A 12,323-nucleotide genomic window follows, 5' to 3' on the forward strand; every position below is an offset into this window, starting at 1 on the left:
AAACAACCATTCACACTCACATTCACACCTACGGACAATTTAGAGTTACCAATTAACCTAGTCCCCAATCTGCATGTCTTTGGACTGTGGGAGGAAGCCGGAGTGCCCGGAGAACCCACGCTGACACGGGGAGAACATGCAAACTCCGCACAGAAGGGCTCCCACGCCCGGGATCGAACCAGCAACCCTCTTGCTGTGAGGCGAGAGTGCTAACCACCACACCACCGTGCCACCCCTACAACTATTTCCTGTCTCCTTAAGCGGTTGTAGGCATTCTGGCCCAAAATAGGGACAAAGTCTTCCTCAAAACAGAAATAAACAAGAAAGCTGAAACCTTGATTTTCTCTTTTTACTCCGCAGAATAAAACCTGCTAAAATAGGTCAACACTGTTACTTTGATGTGACTTCTGAAAGAAAGTTTCTGAGTTCACACAGTCAGGCTACAATTCATCGTTGATGGACGAGCCCCAGACTGTGACGCACGGTGACGTCACACGTTAGACTCTTATCTGTTGTCAGACTTTGGGAAAGAGCAGCTCCTTAATTCTCACCAAAGTTGACTTGAGCATCCAACTTCTTATTTCACTGATTTAAAATATTACATTTTGAAATATAAAGAGTTAAAGTCAATTTTGAATTGAAGTGATACTTCACTGTTTCCACATTTCAAGTTAAAGGGTACATTCTTCTGACCGTGTAACCAAACCAAAAAAAAAAGCCATTTGTATCTGCAAAATGTCATAATTTGCAAATATCACCACTATGCAAACAAGTGACCTATATGGATCAGCTCTGTTCATTTATGGCCGCTCTCTTATCGGACAGCTCTGTGACGAATATCTGTGGGAGAGAGACGAGAGGTGAGATTTATTAGGTTGCACTGAGGCATTGTATACGTTACTGTGAAAGCCAAAGTCAATAATGGAATACCCTGCTGACAGAGGGAACAACAGAGATAGAGGTTATAAACAAATTTAGATGTCAGTGGCTATAAACCAAAAAAGAGGATCCAAAGCACGTAAAGTGCTCAAGCCTTTGGTTATCTTTGACCGGTCAGTGTTCCCATACCTTTACCCCCCCCCACCCTGCCCACTGTATCTGTTAATAAATCACTCACTAATCTGTCCAGAAGCCTTATAAGAGGCAGAGCACACACACAGCGACCACAGAAGAAACTCTCCTTGAAATTGAGACACATCTTGCATCATCTGAAAATGAGAGCGATCAGTGTTTTCCTGGTTTTGGTGGTGTGTGTGTGCGGAGGAGCTCTAGGTGTGCAGGTTAAGGTGAGTGTCACTTCTTATCTTATCAGACAGAGTGTTTATTTCTTTTCACTCTTTCTTTGCTCTTGTTTTGTATTATCTATTTGAATCTTAGAAATAGCTGTAATTGACACCAAGGGGTGATTTTTCTTCCTTTTTTTTAATTTTTGAAAATCAAGATGTCAGATTAATCTGAGGAAGTGTTTCACCTTCTCTAATTTAAGCAGGATTTATACTTGTGCAGCAGACCCTACGCATGTCGCCTACACCGTTGTGAGCATTTATACTTGTGTGGTGGTGTGTCTGTGTCACTCTGCAGTTACACGCCACCTCCAAAACACTTGTCGGCAGCGAAGGTTTCGGTGCTGTAAAGTTTAGTTGATTCAAAACACACATTAAACATGGTTAATTGCGACTCTTTCACACACAAGTACACAAATAAGCTTCACTATAACTCGCAGGATTTACAGACAAACATTTGTCTTTATCTGGACACATTTTCCCCACAAATACAACATGCTAATGTTTTTAGCACAAGCCTATGGCATTTTACATTGTATACATTAGCCTTGCAACTAGCGATCTTTTCCTCCTCTTCTTGAACATGTTTTCCCAAACAAATATAACATGCTAACGTTATTAGTAACATTACAAGCCGATAAATTAAATATAAATTAGCCTAGCAATGCACAGAGATTTCCTCTGCTCATATGAAGCCAGGATAAATCACATAGAAGACTTAAAATGCTGTTTTTGTGGAGGCTTTATTGTCTTCACAATTTATTGTTTCTTATCTCTGAAATTAAAGTAAATAAAAGCTTTGTTTCCACTGAGGGAAACGGTTTCAGCTTACAGAAACAGACAGGAAATCTGTGTCACTGCAGCGTGTCATTCCATTTCTGGAGAGGAGCACGTCAGGCTACCGTGTAGGCTCCATGTCGACACAGAAACAAAAAATTGTGAAGACAATAAAGCCTAAACAAAAATATAAATGTAAGTCTTCTATGTGATTTATCCTGGCTTCATATGAGCAGAGGAAATCTCCGCTCATCGCTAGACTAAAATGTAAAATTCCATAGGCTTATGCTACAGTAGTAACGTTAGCATGTTATATTTGTTTGGAAAACATTTAGTATAAGACAGTTGTTTTTTCAGTGAATCTTGTGAGTTCTAATGGAGCCAAATTACGTACCGTTACCTTTGTTAAATGTTGCTGTTGCCCTCTGTTTTATATGAGAAGAGGAAAAGCTCACTAGCTGCTAGGCTAATTTATACAATGTAAAATGCCATAGACTTGTGATACTAACGTTAGCATGTTGTGGGGAAAATGTGTCCAGATAAAGACAAGTGTTTGCCTGTGAATGCTGCGAGTTATAGTGAAGCTGATTTGTGTACTTGTGTTTGAAATTGTCTCTATTAAGCCATGTTTAATGTGTGTTTAATGTGTGTTTTGAATCAACTAAACTTTACAGCACTTAACAGAAACCTCTGCTACTAACTAGTGTTTTGGAGTCATAACTGCAGAGTAACAAAGACACACCACCACACAAGTATAAATGCTCACAACGGTGTAGGCGAAGTACATAGGCTATGGCGAAGGGTTTGCCACACAAGTATAGATCCCGCTTAACTGATCAAGGCAGCAGCAGACCAGCAGCTCCTGTTTTCAACTATGTTAAACTGCTGTTTTTCTTAATGGATTCTGGCGATATAATAGCTTAATTTCCCTGCTGGAAATCGTTGTCTGATGGTAAGGGAAAGCAGTTAAAACATTCTGTATATGGTGTACACTTACACTGTTATTGATCTTTTTAGGTGGCTGATGTACATTTTGTTGCAGCCTGTGTTCAAAGCAGTAAATTGCTTAGCTTCCGTGTCAGTACAGCCTGCTTCTCCAAACTGGGGGTGTGCTGACAGACATCTACTGTATGTCATTTACTGACTACAGATAAGCGCCTCAAACAGCCCAACTTCAAAAAATTCAAACTCTCCTTTTAAAAAATGCATTTCATCAACAATTGTTCACTCCAGGCCTGCCCTCTCTGCTGCTGAAACTACAACTAAACAGTTTTTAAAATACATCGCACCGCTTATCATTTTTCATTACAAGACCAGTACAGCATGCTCTCTTTCTCACTTCAAAGCAAATGCATTTGGAGGATTTCTCACATCCCTCATTGTTGTTCCTCCCTCCCAGGTTGGAGACAAGAGCTTCCCCTTTGAGGCAGTCAAGCAGCTGAAGGAACTGTTGGATTTAGACAACAATGTCAGCCCTCACCTTTCTGAGACAAGCATCGCTGCTGTATGTGCCAATCCCATCCTGCCACAGGTCTTTCAGCCAGTGTGTCAAGAGAAGGCAGCAGGCATGGTTTTCTCCCAGCTTGGTAAGACTGAGCAAAGGAGAAGTAAACAAATTACAAATATGGAAATATTGTAAGACGTATGTAGGACACAGTTTGGCATTATATTACAATATGGTCCTCTCAGATCTCGTTCTGTTGTGTCAAAAAGACCAACAACAACAACGATAGCACTCAGCCCCAGAGCCATTGGTTCCTAATGACAACATAAATCTTTACAAACGGCTCATTTCTTAAGGCAGCTGTTGTTTTTGGGAAACATTACTCAAACTGGAGGAAATTCTGCATTTGTTTGGGCCTATTTTCATCTGTAGATTAACACACATTTCGTTCAAAACCAACTATTTACAGACAGGGCATTGTCTGATGAAGGGCCTGTAGCCGAAAAGTCACGTGGTGATATCCAGATTAAATCTTGGGAGCTATATCTAGTGTGTGGACTCAACTTTTTCTACATTGATGCCTCTTTGTGGTCCAGCACCTAGGCTAAGTCTTTTCTAGGATGTGCGTGTCCTTATGTTCTCTCAGATCAATGTTCTCATCTAATTCTCTGCAAGAAAGCGAATGAGCAAACTTCCCAAACTGTTCCTTTAATAGCCAACCTGCTCTACAGCTTACTGAAGTATCTGTTTAGTGAGCATCAGTGTTAACGTTTGGCTTTTGTCAAATGCATACAAGAAACAATCTCACACAGGCTCTCAGAGCTGCCCTTTAAATCAACAGTTTTATTACTCAGGCTGGGGCTCACCCTCCGACTCAAGATTAAAGCCACTGACAACAGGCGCAGGCTTCAGTTAGTTTGCTCAAATGGATTCCTTGAATTCCCTGTTTACACATTGTATTATGCACATCCTGCCACTGCTGCACCATAAAGTGGCTCTAGAATGATAATGCCAGACAAGAGGCCTATGAAAAGCTGTTCAAATAGTCTTTGGGGGCCATTAAAGCTCATTAGACACAGACGGCACCCTTGTTGCTGCACTGAGACGGATACGGATACGGATCCCATTATCAATATTAGCAGCATTTCATAGAATTTAAAAACTCGCCCTTGGGATGTACAAATGCACATTTTGGGTCAGATGAATATTTATGTTTCTATTTTTTCTCACTCTTTCCAGTGTTTATCATCACGCCTTCGGATGCTTGTGAAATATGTGCCAACCCCTCCTGCTCTGGGTGTCGGTACTGAGGCTGCCATCTGCTTGACACACAAACACATCGGCCGAGAGCCTCCGGGGCCGTCGCCCTCTATAGTTCCTGCACATTTATATGTATAAGGCATCCATGGACATCGGCAAAACACATTCTGTCACCTAGCAACGAAGCCCAACGGGTCTACGAGCTCAGTGGTCAATGTACTCAAATTTAATACATACATAATAAAACTCAGTTTGACACCATTTTTATAAGTTTTGGTGGATGCTGTTCGTACATATTTACTTCCCTGTCAGTGGAATGTTGAAGCAGACGTTCTGCAGTGTTTGAAATTCAGTTTTTTGTCTTCAACTTGCTTTCATATTGAACTTTTAATGTATTGAGTGTAATGCAGCTTCTTGATAAAAAAAAAATGTATTCTTTGCTTCCCTAAAAGCGGTTTTCATTGTTAGTTTTAAGAGCAAAATGATACTCAGTGTCTGACTTCAACACACACATACATACACACACAAGCACAGGGAGTGTGCTGTTTCAACTCTAATGAATGGAGAAGAAAAAGGGACATTAAAACCCTTTCATTAATAGTGGTCACTACAGGGGGAAGCTATTTAAAAGCTATTTTCTTGTGTATGCATGAGTTTTGATGCTGTAGTTGCATAAAAACCACTACTATGGACTCTAGTGCGTCTTGCCATACACTGCCACCCACTGGCCAGGTGTTGTAAGTGCAACACAAGTCTCTGAAAACCAAGATGGCCGACGGAAAGCAAGAAATGTGCAGCTCAGGAATTTATCACCAGTCCTACTATAACAGGAGAACCTTGCAGGTATATACAATTTGTTAACATCAAGTAACATTTAGCAAGTATTACAGTTGTTAAAATTTCCAAGTATTAATAATATGGGAAGAAATTACAATTAATTATCTGTACCCAAACCTGGACATCATGCAGCACTGGCTATATTTCAACTATAATTATTACCATTAACATTGTACTTCATCTGCAGTGACTTTATGGGCTGTAAATAAATAAATGTTAGGGTTTTGGTATTTTGTGGAAAACGTCAATTGAAAATATATACATAGTTTACCAGGGGGTGGTGTGTGGGGGGCTGAGGAGTGAAGAGCAAGGAGCTGATTGAGGGAGGAGGGGTTCAAGAGGGAGGTGTAGAAAGAGAGGCGAGAGACAGAGGAGTCAGAAGCAAGGTTTAACACTTTTGCACATGCACTGGGCAGTATTGCAGTATGATAAAATATGTGAACACTTTAGTTCAGCAGCATCATATTTCATCGGTTTATATTTCTTCAGTTGAAAACTAAACTTTTAAAAAATGAACTTCAAATTTTTGAGGAATATGAACAGTAAGAAAAAAATCTTGATCGAAGCAGTCATAATTCGTGCATGAAAGGGGTCCAGTGTGTAGGATTTAAGGTGCTGACACACCAGACCGCCGGCCAATGTCGGGCCGTCGGTGAGCGTCTGTCGCCCTTGTTTTTGCGGTGTGTCCTGCACTGTTGTCACCAGTTGGACCCCTGTCGACGGCTTTTCGGCTGATTGAGCACGTTGAATCGGCGGCGGAGCTTGTCGGTGAGAGAGATCACTCTGATGTTCAGGTTTTATTTCCTTGCCCCTGTAGTGAGTGAATCTGCTCCACCTCACTCAGCTGTCCGACAGACCCACTGCTTCTTCCCACTTTAACCTGAATAACAAACCGGGGCTAGCTGTGAGGCTAGCGGAGCGTTAGCCACAGCATGACTGGAGGGAAGCACAGTCAGTTGGCCTCTGCTAGCCTCCCAGCTAGCAGAGGCCAACTGCTAGGCAACCGCTACTTTGTTTATCTCATGCATTCCTCGGACTTCCAGTTTCCCTTTTTGAGTTATTTCCTCTCATGCAGGCACATAACGTACGTGCTAGTTGGTCGTCGGATGTAGTCTTTGTAGTGTGTTCAAATGCAACTGACACAGTGCGACGTGAGGTGAAGTGAGACGACGCAACTGTTGGCTTTCGTCGCCGCTAATTCTTTGATGTCGGCTTGGTGTGTCAACACCTTTAGGGGGATACAGAAATGGAGTATTCTCTGTAGTATGTTGTCTTTAATGTATAACCATCTGAAAATAAGAATTGTTGTGTTTTCCTTACCTTACTGTGCGTTCACATCAAATGCGATGGACGCGATGTCATCGCCCGTCTCGTGTCGCTTGATCACAGATGTCACCTTTTTGATCATCGCTTCATGGCTTCAGTCACGATGACGCAACCCTCCTCCCGCAATTTTCTTCACCTCCCGCTATTTTCTCGTCAACCATGGCTGAGTTAACTACCATAGCTGCTCTTTATCTGTTGTGGACATCTGATTTGGATCGGCGACCCAAACGCCGCTGTGTCCACAATATCCTCCAGAAACGCACACAGCTGGGTGAATATCATCACCTCCTGGAAGAGCTGCGTCTGGATGACGGTCGTTTCCAGCGGTACTTCAGGCTGGCGCTGGCCCAGTTTGAGGACCTGTTGGCCCGTATCGGTGCGAGGATCTCCTGCCTGGACACCAACTACAGGCGCTCCATCCCAGCTGCGGAGCGCCTGTCCATCTGTCTCCGGTTAGTTGCTTATAATTTCTTTATGAAAATGAACGAAATACATAGAATAAATTCAGTGTAACAGGTGCTAAGATATCAACGCTGATTGGATGTCGCGGCACAGCGTCACGCGATGTTGCTTGAAAAGTTCAAATTTTTCAACTTTAAGCAACACACGCGATGAGGCGATGGACGTGTCATCGCTTCATCGCATTGCTCTTATCGCCTGAAACACGTCGCCCAAAGCGACATCGCGTCATTTACATTGATTTTGAATGGAAACTTGTGGCGTTCATTGCGTCCATCGCGTTTGGTGTGAACGGACAGTTAGAATGAACCGTTCATATCTCCACTGTGAGCGGGACCTCGTCTACAGAGATCACCATGTTGTCCCGCCATGTTTCTACAGTAGCTCAGAATGGACAAACCAAACACTGGCTCTAGATATAGCTATTCATGTTCTGAGGTGGTCAGCATAGTAAGCAGCCCCTCCATAATAAGCAGTGTAAGAAAAACACAATATTTTTATGTGAAGCTGCTTTTTTCAGTGTTTTTATGGTTTTAATCACTTGGTCCATTTGTTTTGGAAAGGAAAAGACCCCTGTGGATAATTTGGCTCCTTGTAAAAACCTCCTGATTATCTGGATCTTAAGTTATCAGAAGAAAAGATGAGCACACTAAAGCAGGTGCTGGGTTTGCAGCCCATCTGCAATGTAATAAATGGCATAGAGGAAACACAGATTTGTGATGTGAAACTGCTTTATTGAATGTTTTTAACAGTTTGACTTACCTGGTATGTTTGTTGTAGAGAGGAAGAGACATCTGGGGATAATTCAGCTCCCAGTAAAAAAAACCCCTGAACATCTTGATCAGACATAAGGCGAGAACACGTTAAGTTATCAGAGAAATAGAGTGAGCACATATTAGCAGGTGATAGGTTAGCAGCCTGTGTCCTACATGCAAAACAGCACCTGAAAAAAAACACTGATTTGTAATGTGACACTTCTTTATTCAGTGTTTTTACTGGTATAAATCACCAGCAGTGGTGTAGTAGAGAATATACGCAGGTATACAGGATAAACACCTCCTTTTCTGGCCATTCACAGTAAACCCAGCCATCAGCCAAAAAGCCACTGGGATATAGGAGAGTATATCCACTTCCTCCTTGGTAACTAACCCATCAACCTAAGGTCCAGTCGTACACCCACCTCATTGACTACACAGGAGGAGAAACACTGATTTGTTGAGTGTTTTTACAGTTTTAATCACCTGGTGTCTCATTTATTAAACAATGCTTAGGATCCATACTTAAAATGTACGTACGGACAAAAGCCAAAGAAGTGTGTGCCAAAAAATAGTCAAAACAGTTTCTACAATCAGGCCTCCACCTCACCATCTGCATCGCCAATTTCCCGTCTCCAAAATGTTCGTAAGCATCGGTCAAAGTTTTTCCTATTAAGTCTGTTTTTATAGATCACAGGTTTTGCGTGGCAAGTGTCGTACGCCTGGCCTCGTTTTGTGCGTATGCAATGTTTATAAATGAGACCCCTGGTTCATTTGTTCTGGAGAGGAAGAGACCTCTCCAGCTGGTTGCAATCTGCAATCCTCACCTCTAGATGGCTCTGAATGCCCCTAAATCTTACACACTTAAGTTGAGTTTAAAGTCAAAAGCACATGGCAACAGTAATGTAGAGTAAGTAAGAATGAAAACTGGTTCCTCTATTCAAATCAGAAATTGTCTGTCACTCATTTATGGAAAGAAAAGGTTCGCACACCTGACTGTGAAACTCATTTGTGTACACTCCCTTACTGTGGGCTGTGTGTGTCTTTATCTTTTCATCTTACACCTACTACTATTACAAAAATAAAATGTGCTTCTCCAGATATTAATATTAAATTCATTATAACAGTCCAAATAAACCGGATCTGATCTGCAGTGGAGCAGGTGGACACTTGCTGTTCGTGTTGCCAGAGGCGATGGATTTCCTCATTATCACATGGCTCAGATATGACAGGTAGGAAATTTTCCCTCACATGTGAACATGCATCTTAAATTCCATTAAAATGTAATTTGGCAGGACGGCCAACTAGAACGGCTGATTTATGTAACAGCAATCAGGAATGTGCATCACTGACATCAGGCATCAGTATTCATGATGTCAGTGACCTGTTTTCCTGCCCGCTGTGCTTCGCAGTGATCAGGTGACACACACGGTCATCAGTCATTAAAGTAACCCCTGTTTACAGCCATTTAAAGCTGCTCTGCTGCCTGCATTGTGTTTATCGGCATCTATATTTCCTAAATGTGTGTTTAATGGATCAGTTAATGGGCTGGTCTAATGTAAGTGATCAGCCTCAGCAGATACTGTTCTTAAGCCTGGGGCTGATGTGTGCAGCCCTCCACAGTGTGAAATAAAACACTTAGAAATAAAGCAGACACAGTTTCTGTTTTTCGCTAGGGTATTGATGCAGACAAACAATTTTGTTTCAAGCCAGTTCTTATTTCCATCTTTGTATCCTACATTGATTTGGGGAAAGAAAAAAATGTGTAGAAGTATATTCACATTCAGATTCAGAATTTTTTATTGATCAACAGGGGACATTGGTTGGTACAGTTGCTCCTATACTATATGGCAGTGGTTTTCAAATGGTGTGCCATGGGATTTTTTGATAACCACACATTATTATTGCAATATTTTAACTGGGCCTTTGCAAAACTTTATGAATGAATTTTTAACTGACTGTATCAGTATGTTGTTCCCACCCATTTCCTAATAAAGAGGCAAACTCTGGCTAAAAATGTAATTTAGTGCAATTTAATTTAAAATACCTTCACAGGGAGCCTATTTGTCGCCTTTCGCAGGTGGGAATTATAAGAGGTTGGGAATTGGGACAATGGATTGCTTCACTGTATGGAGCAATTTACAGCAAAGCACCAGCGAAGACGACCTACCACCAAAAGAAAAGTAGACACTATCACGAAAGCTACCTGTCTTATTTTTTCTTATTTTTATTGTCTTATGTTGTGATAAGAGTGATAGCACACGATAGAAGCTGTTGTAGTGTGCCTTGAAATTTTTGGCTTGCCCTTTGGTGTGCCTTGGGCGCAAAAAGTTTGAAAACCACTGCTACATAGATACAGAGAAATTACAAGAAAATAGAATAAGAAGTGTGCAAGAAAAACAATATTTACATATCAAAATACAAAAAAAAGAAACATATCCATTCATCCATTCATCCATTTTCATCCGCTTATCAGGGGCCGGGTCGTGGGGGCAGCAGGCTGAGCAAAGCACCCAGAAGTCTCTCTCCCCAGCAACTCTTTCCAGCTCCTCCTGGACCCCAAGGCGTTCCCAGGCCAGATGAGATATCTAATCCCTCCAGCGTGTTCTGGGTCTGCCCCGGGGCCTCCTACTAGTGGGATGTGCCTGAAACACCTCTAACGGGAGGTGCCCAGGAGGATCCTGATCAGATGCCCAAATCACCTCAACTGACCCCTTTCGATGTGGAGCAACAGCTCTACTCTGAGCTTCCTCAGGATGTCCGAGGTCCTTACCCTATCTCTAAGGCTGAGCCCAGATACCTACAGAGGAAACTCACTTCAGCCGCTTGTATCTGCAATCTCATTCTTTCAGTCACTACCCAGAGCTCATGACCATAGGTGAGGGTTGGGATGTAGATGGACCAGTAAATCAAAAGCTTCGCCTTCCAGCTCAGCCCCCTCTTCACTGACGGCAGTTACGGCAAAAATACCACATATGCATGGCCCAAGAGGCATCCTGATCAGATGCCCAAACCACCTCAACTGACCCCTTTCGGCGTGAGGGAGCAGCAGCTCTACTCCGAGCTCCGTCCGGATGTCCGACTTCCTTACCCTATCTCTTACCCCACGTATAAACTCATTTCAGCCACTTGTATCCACGATCTCATTCTTTCGGTCACTACCCAGAGTTCACGACCACAGGTGAGGGCTGGGATGTAGATGGACCAGTAAACCAAAAGCTTTGCCTTCTGGCTCAGCATCCTCTTCACCACGACGGACCGGTGTAGTGCCTGCATCACTGCAGAAGCTGCACCAAAGCACCGATCCATCTCACGCCCCATTCTACCCTCACTCGTGAACAAGACCCAAGACACTTGAACTCTCTCACTTCAGGCTTGAGAGCGCTTCAAGTCAGTATTGCATATTGCAGTTGAAACATATATTACATATATTATGGGTTACAGCTGCTGCTGATAAAGTACGTCTAAAGGCCTGTTCACTCAGAAGCGTTTTGGTGATCTGAACACAAGTGGAGCTACATCAGTGTTCACACCTGTGGCTATCATGTGTCTCCTGCTGACCACTTGTGTTCAGATTCAGAATCAGATTCAGGGATGGTCATGCAACACTTTGTCCAACTTCACATAAAATGGCTAAGTTACAGAGCTGTCACCATGTGGTAAAATGCATTCCAGACCACCCCAGCAAATTGTTTGAGTCATCGAATCAAGATGTGTCCTAGTAGCTGTTTCCACCTGTATTTAGCCGTCCAGTTGCTATTGGATCACTTAAGACACATGTCAATACCAGGTCTAAACATACTCAGAGCATCTGACACTCTGGAGGAGCTGAAAGGTTTGAAGGCCACAGGTAGCAATGACTTCCTGTGATGCACCGTAGAGAATGAGTCTTGCTCTGTGTGTACTTGATATAGTACTTGAGAAACTGTGTTTGACCAGCACGTCATGGACACATAACATTGACAGCATCCTCTTCTCTGACACAGCCACCAGAGAATCCAGCTCCAACCTCACAATGTCAGCGGCCTTGTGGATCAGTTTGTTGATGTCCATTACCTTCAGCCGCCTCCCGGCACACAACAGCAAACAGGAAAGCACTGTATGCCACCGGCTCATAAAGGATCCTCAGTATTGTTGTTCATTGATGTTGAAGGACCTCAGCGTCCTTAGAAAAGAGAGGCA

At 42.7% G+C, this 12,323-nt stretch overlaps 1 protein-coding gene across 1 annotated transcript; it reads left to right on the forward strand.

The window, feature by feature from the left end:
* Positions 1-1,149: 1,149 nt before the first annotated feature.
* LOC125895215 (guanylin-like) lies at positions 1,150-5,215 on the forward strand. The gene is made up of 3 exons (XM_049586892.1): positions 1,150-1,286; positions 3,460-3,646; positions 4,744-5,215. Exons 1-3 carry the CDS (start codon positions 1,215-1,217, stop codon positions 4,812-4,814), a joined length of 330 nt encoding a protein of 109 aa, XP_049442849.1. The 5' UTR covers positions 1,150-1,214; the 3' UTR covers positions 4,815-5,215.
* The last annotated feature ends 7,108 nt before the right edge of the window (positions 5,216-12,323 follow it).

The sequence above is a fragment of the Epinephelus fuscoguttatus genome, linkage group LG1 (assembly GCF_011397635.1).
Source record: "Epinephelus fuscoguttatus linkage group LG1, E.fuscoguttatus.final_Chr_v1".
In the NCBI taxonomy this organism is placed as follows: Eukaryota; Metazoa; Chordata; class Actinopteri; order Perciformes; family Serranidae; genus Epinephelus; species Epinephelus fuscoguttatus.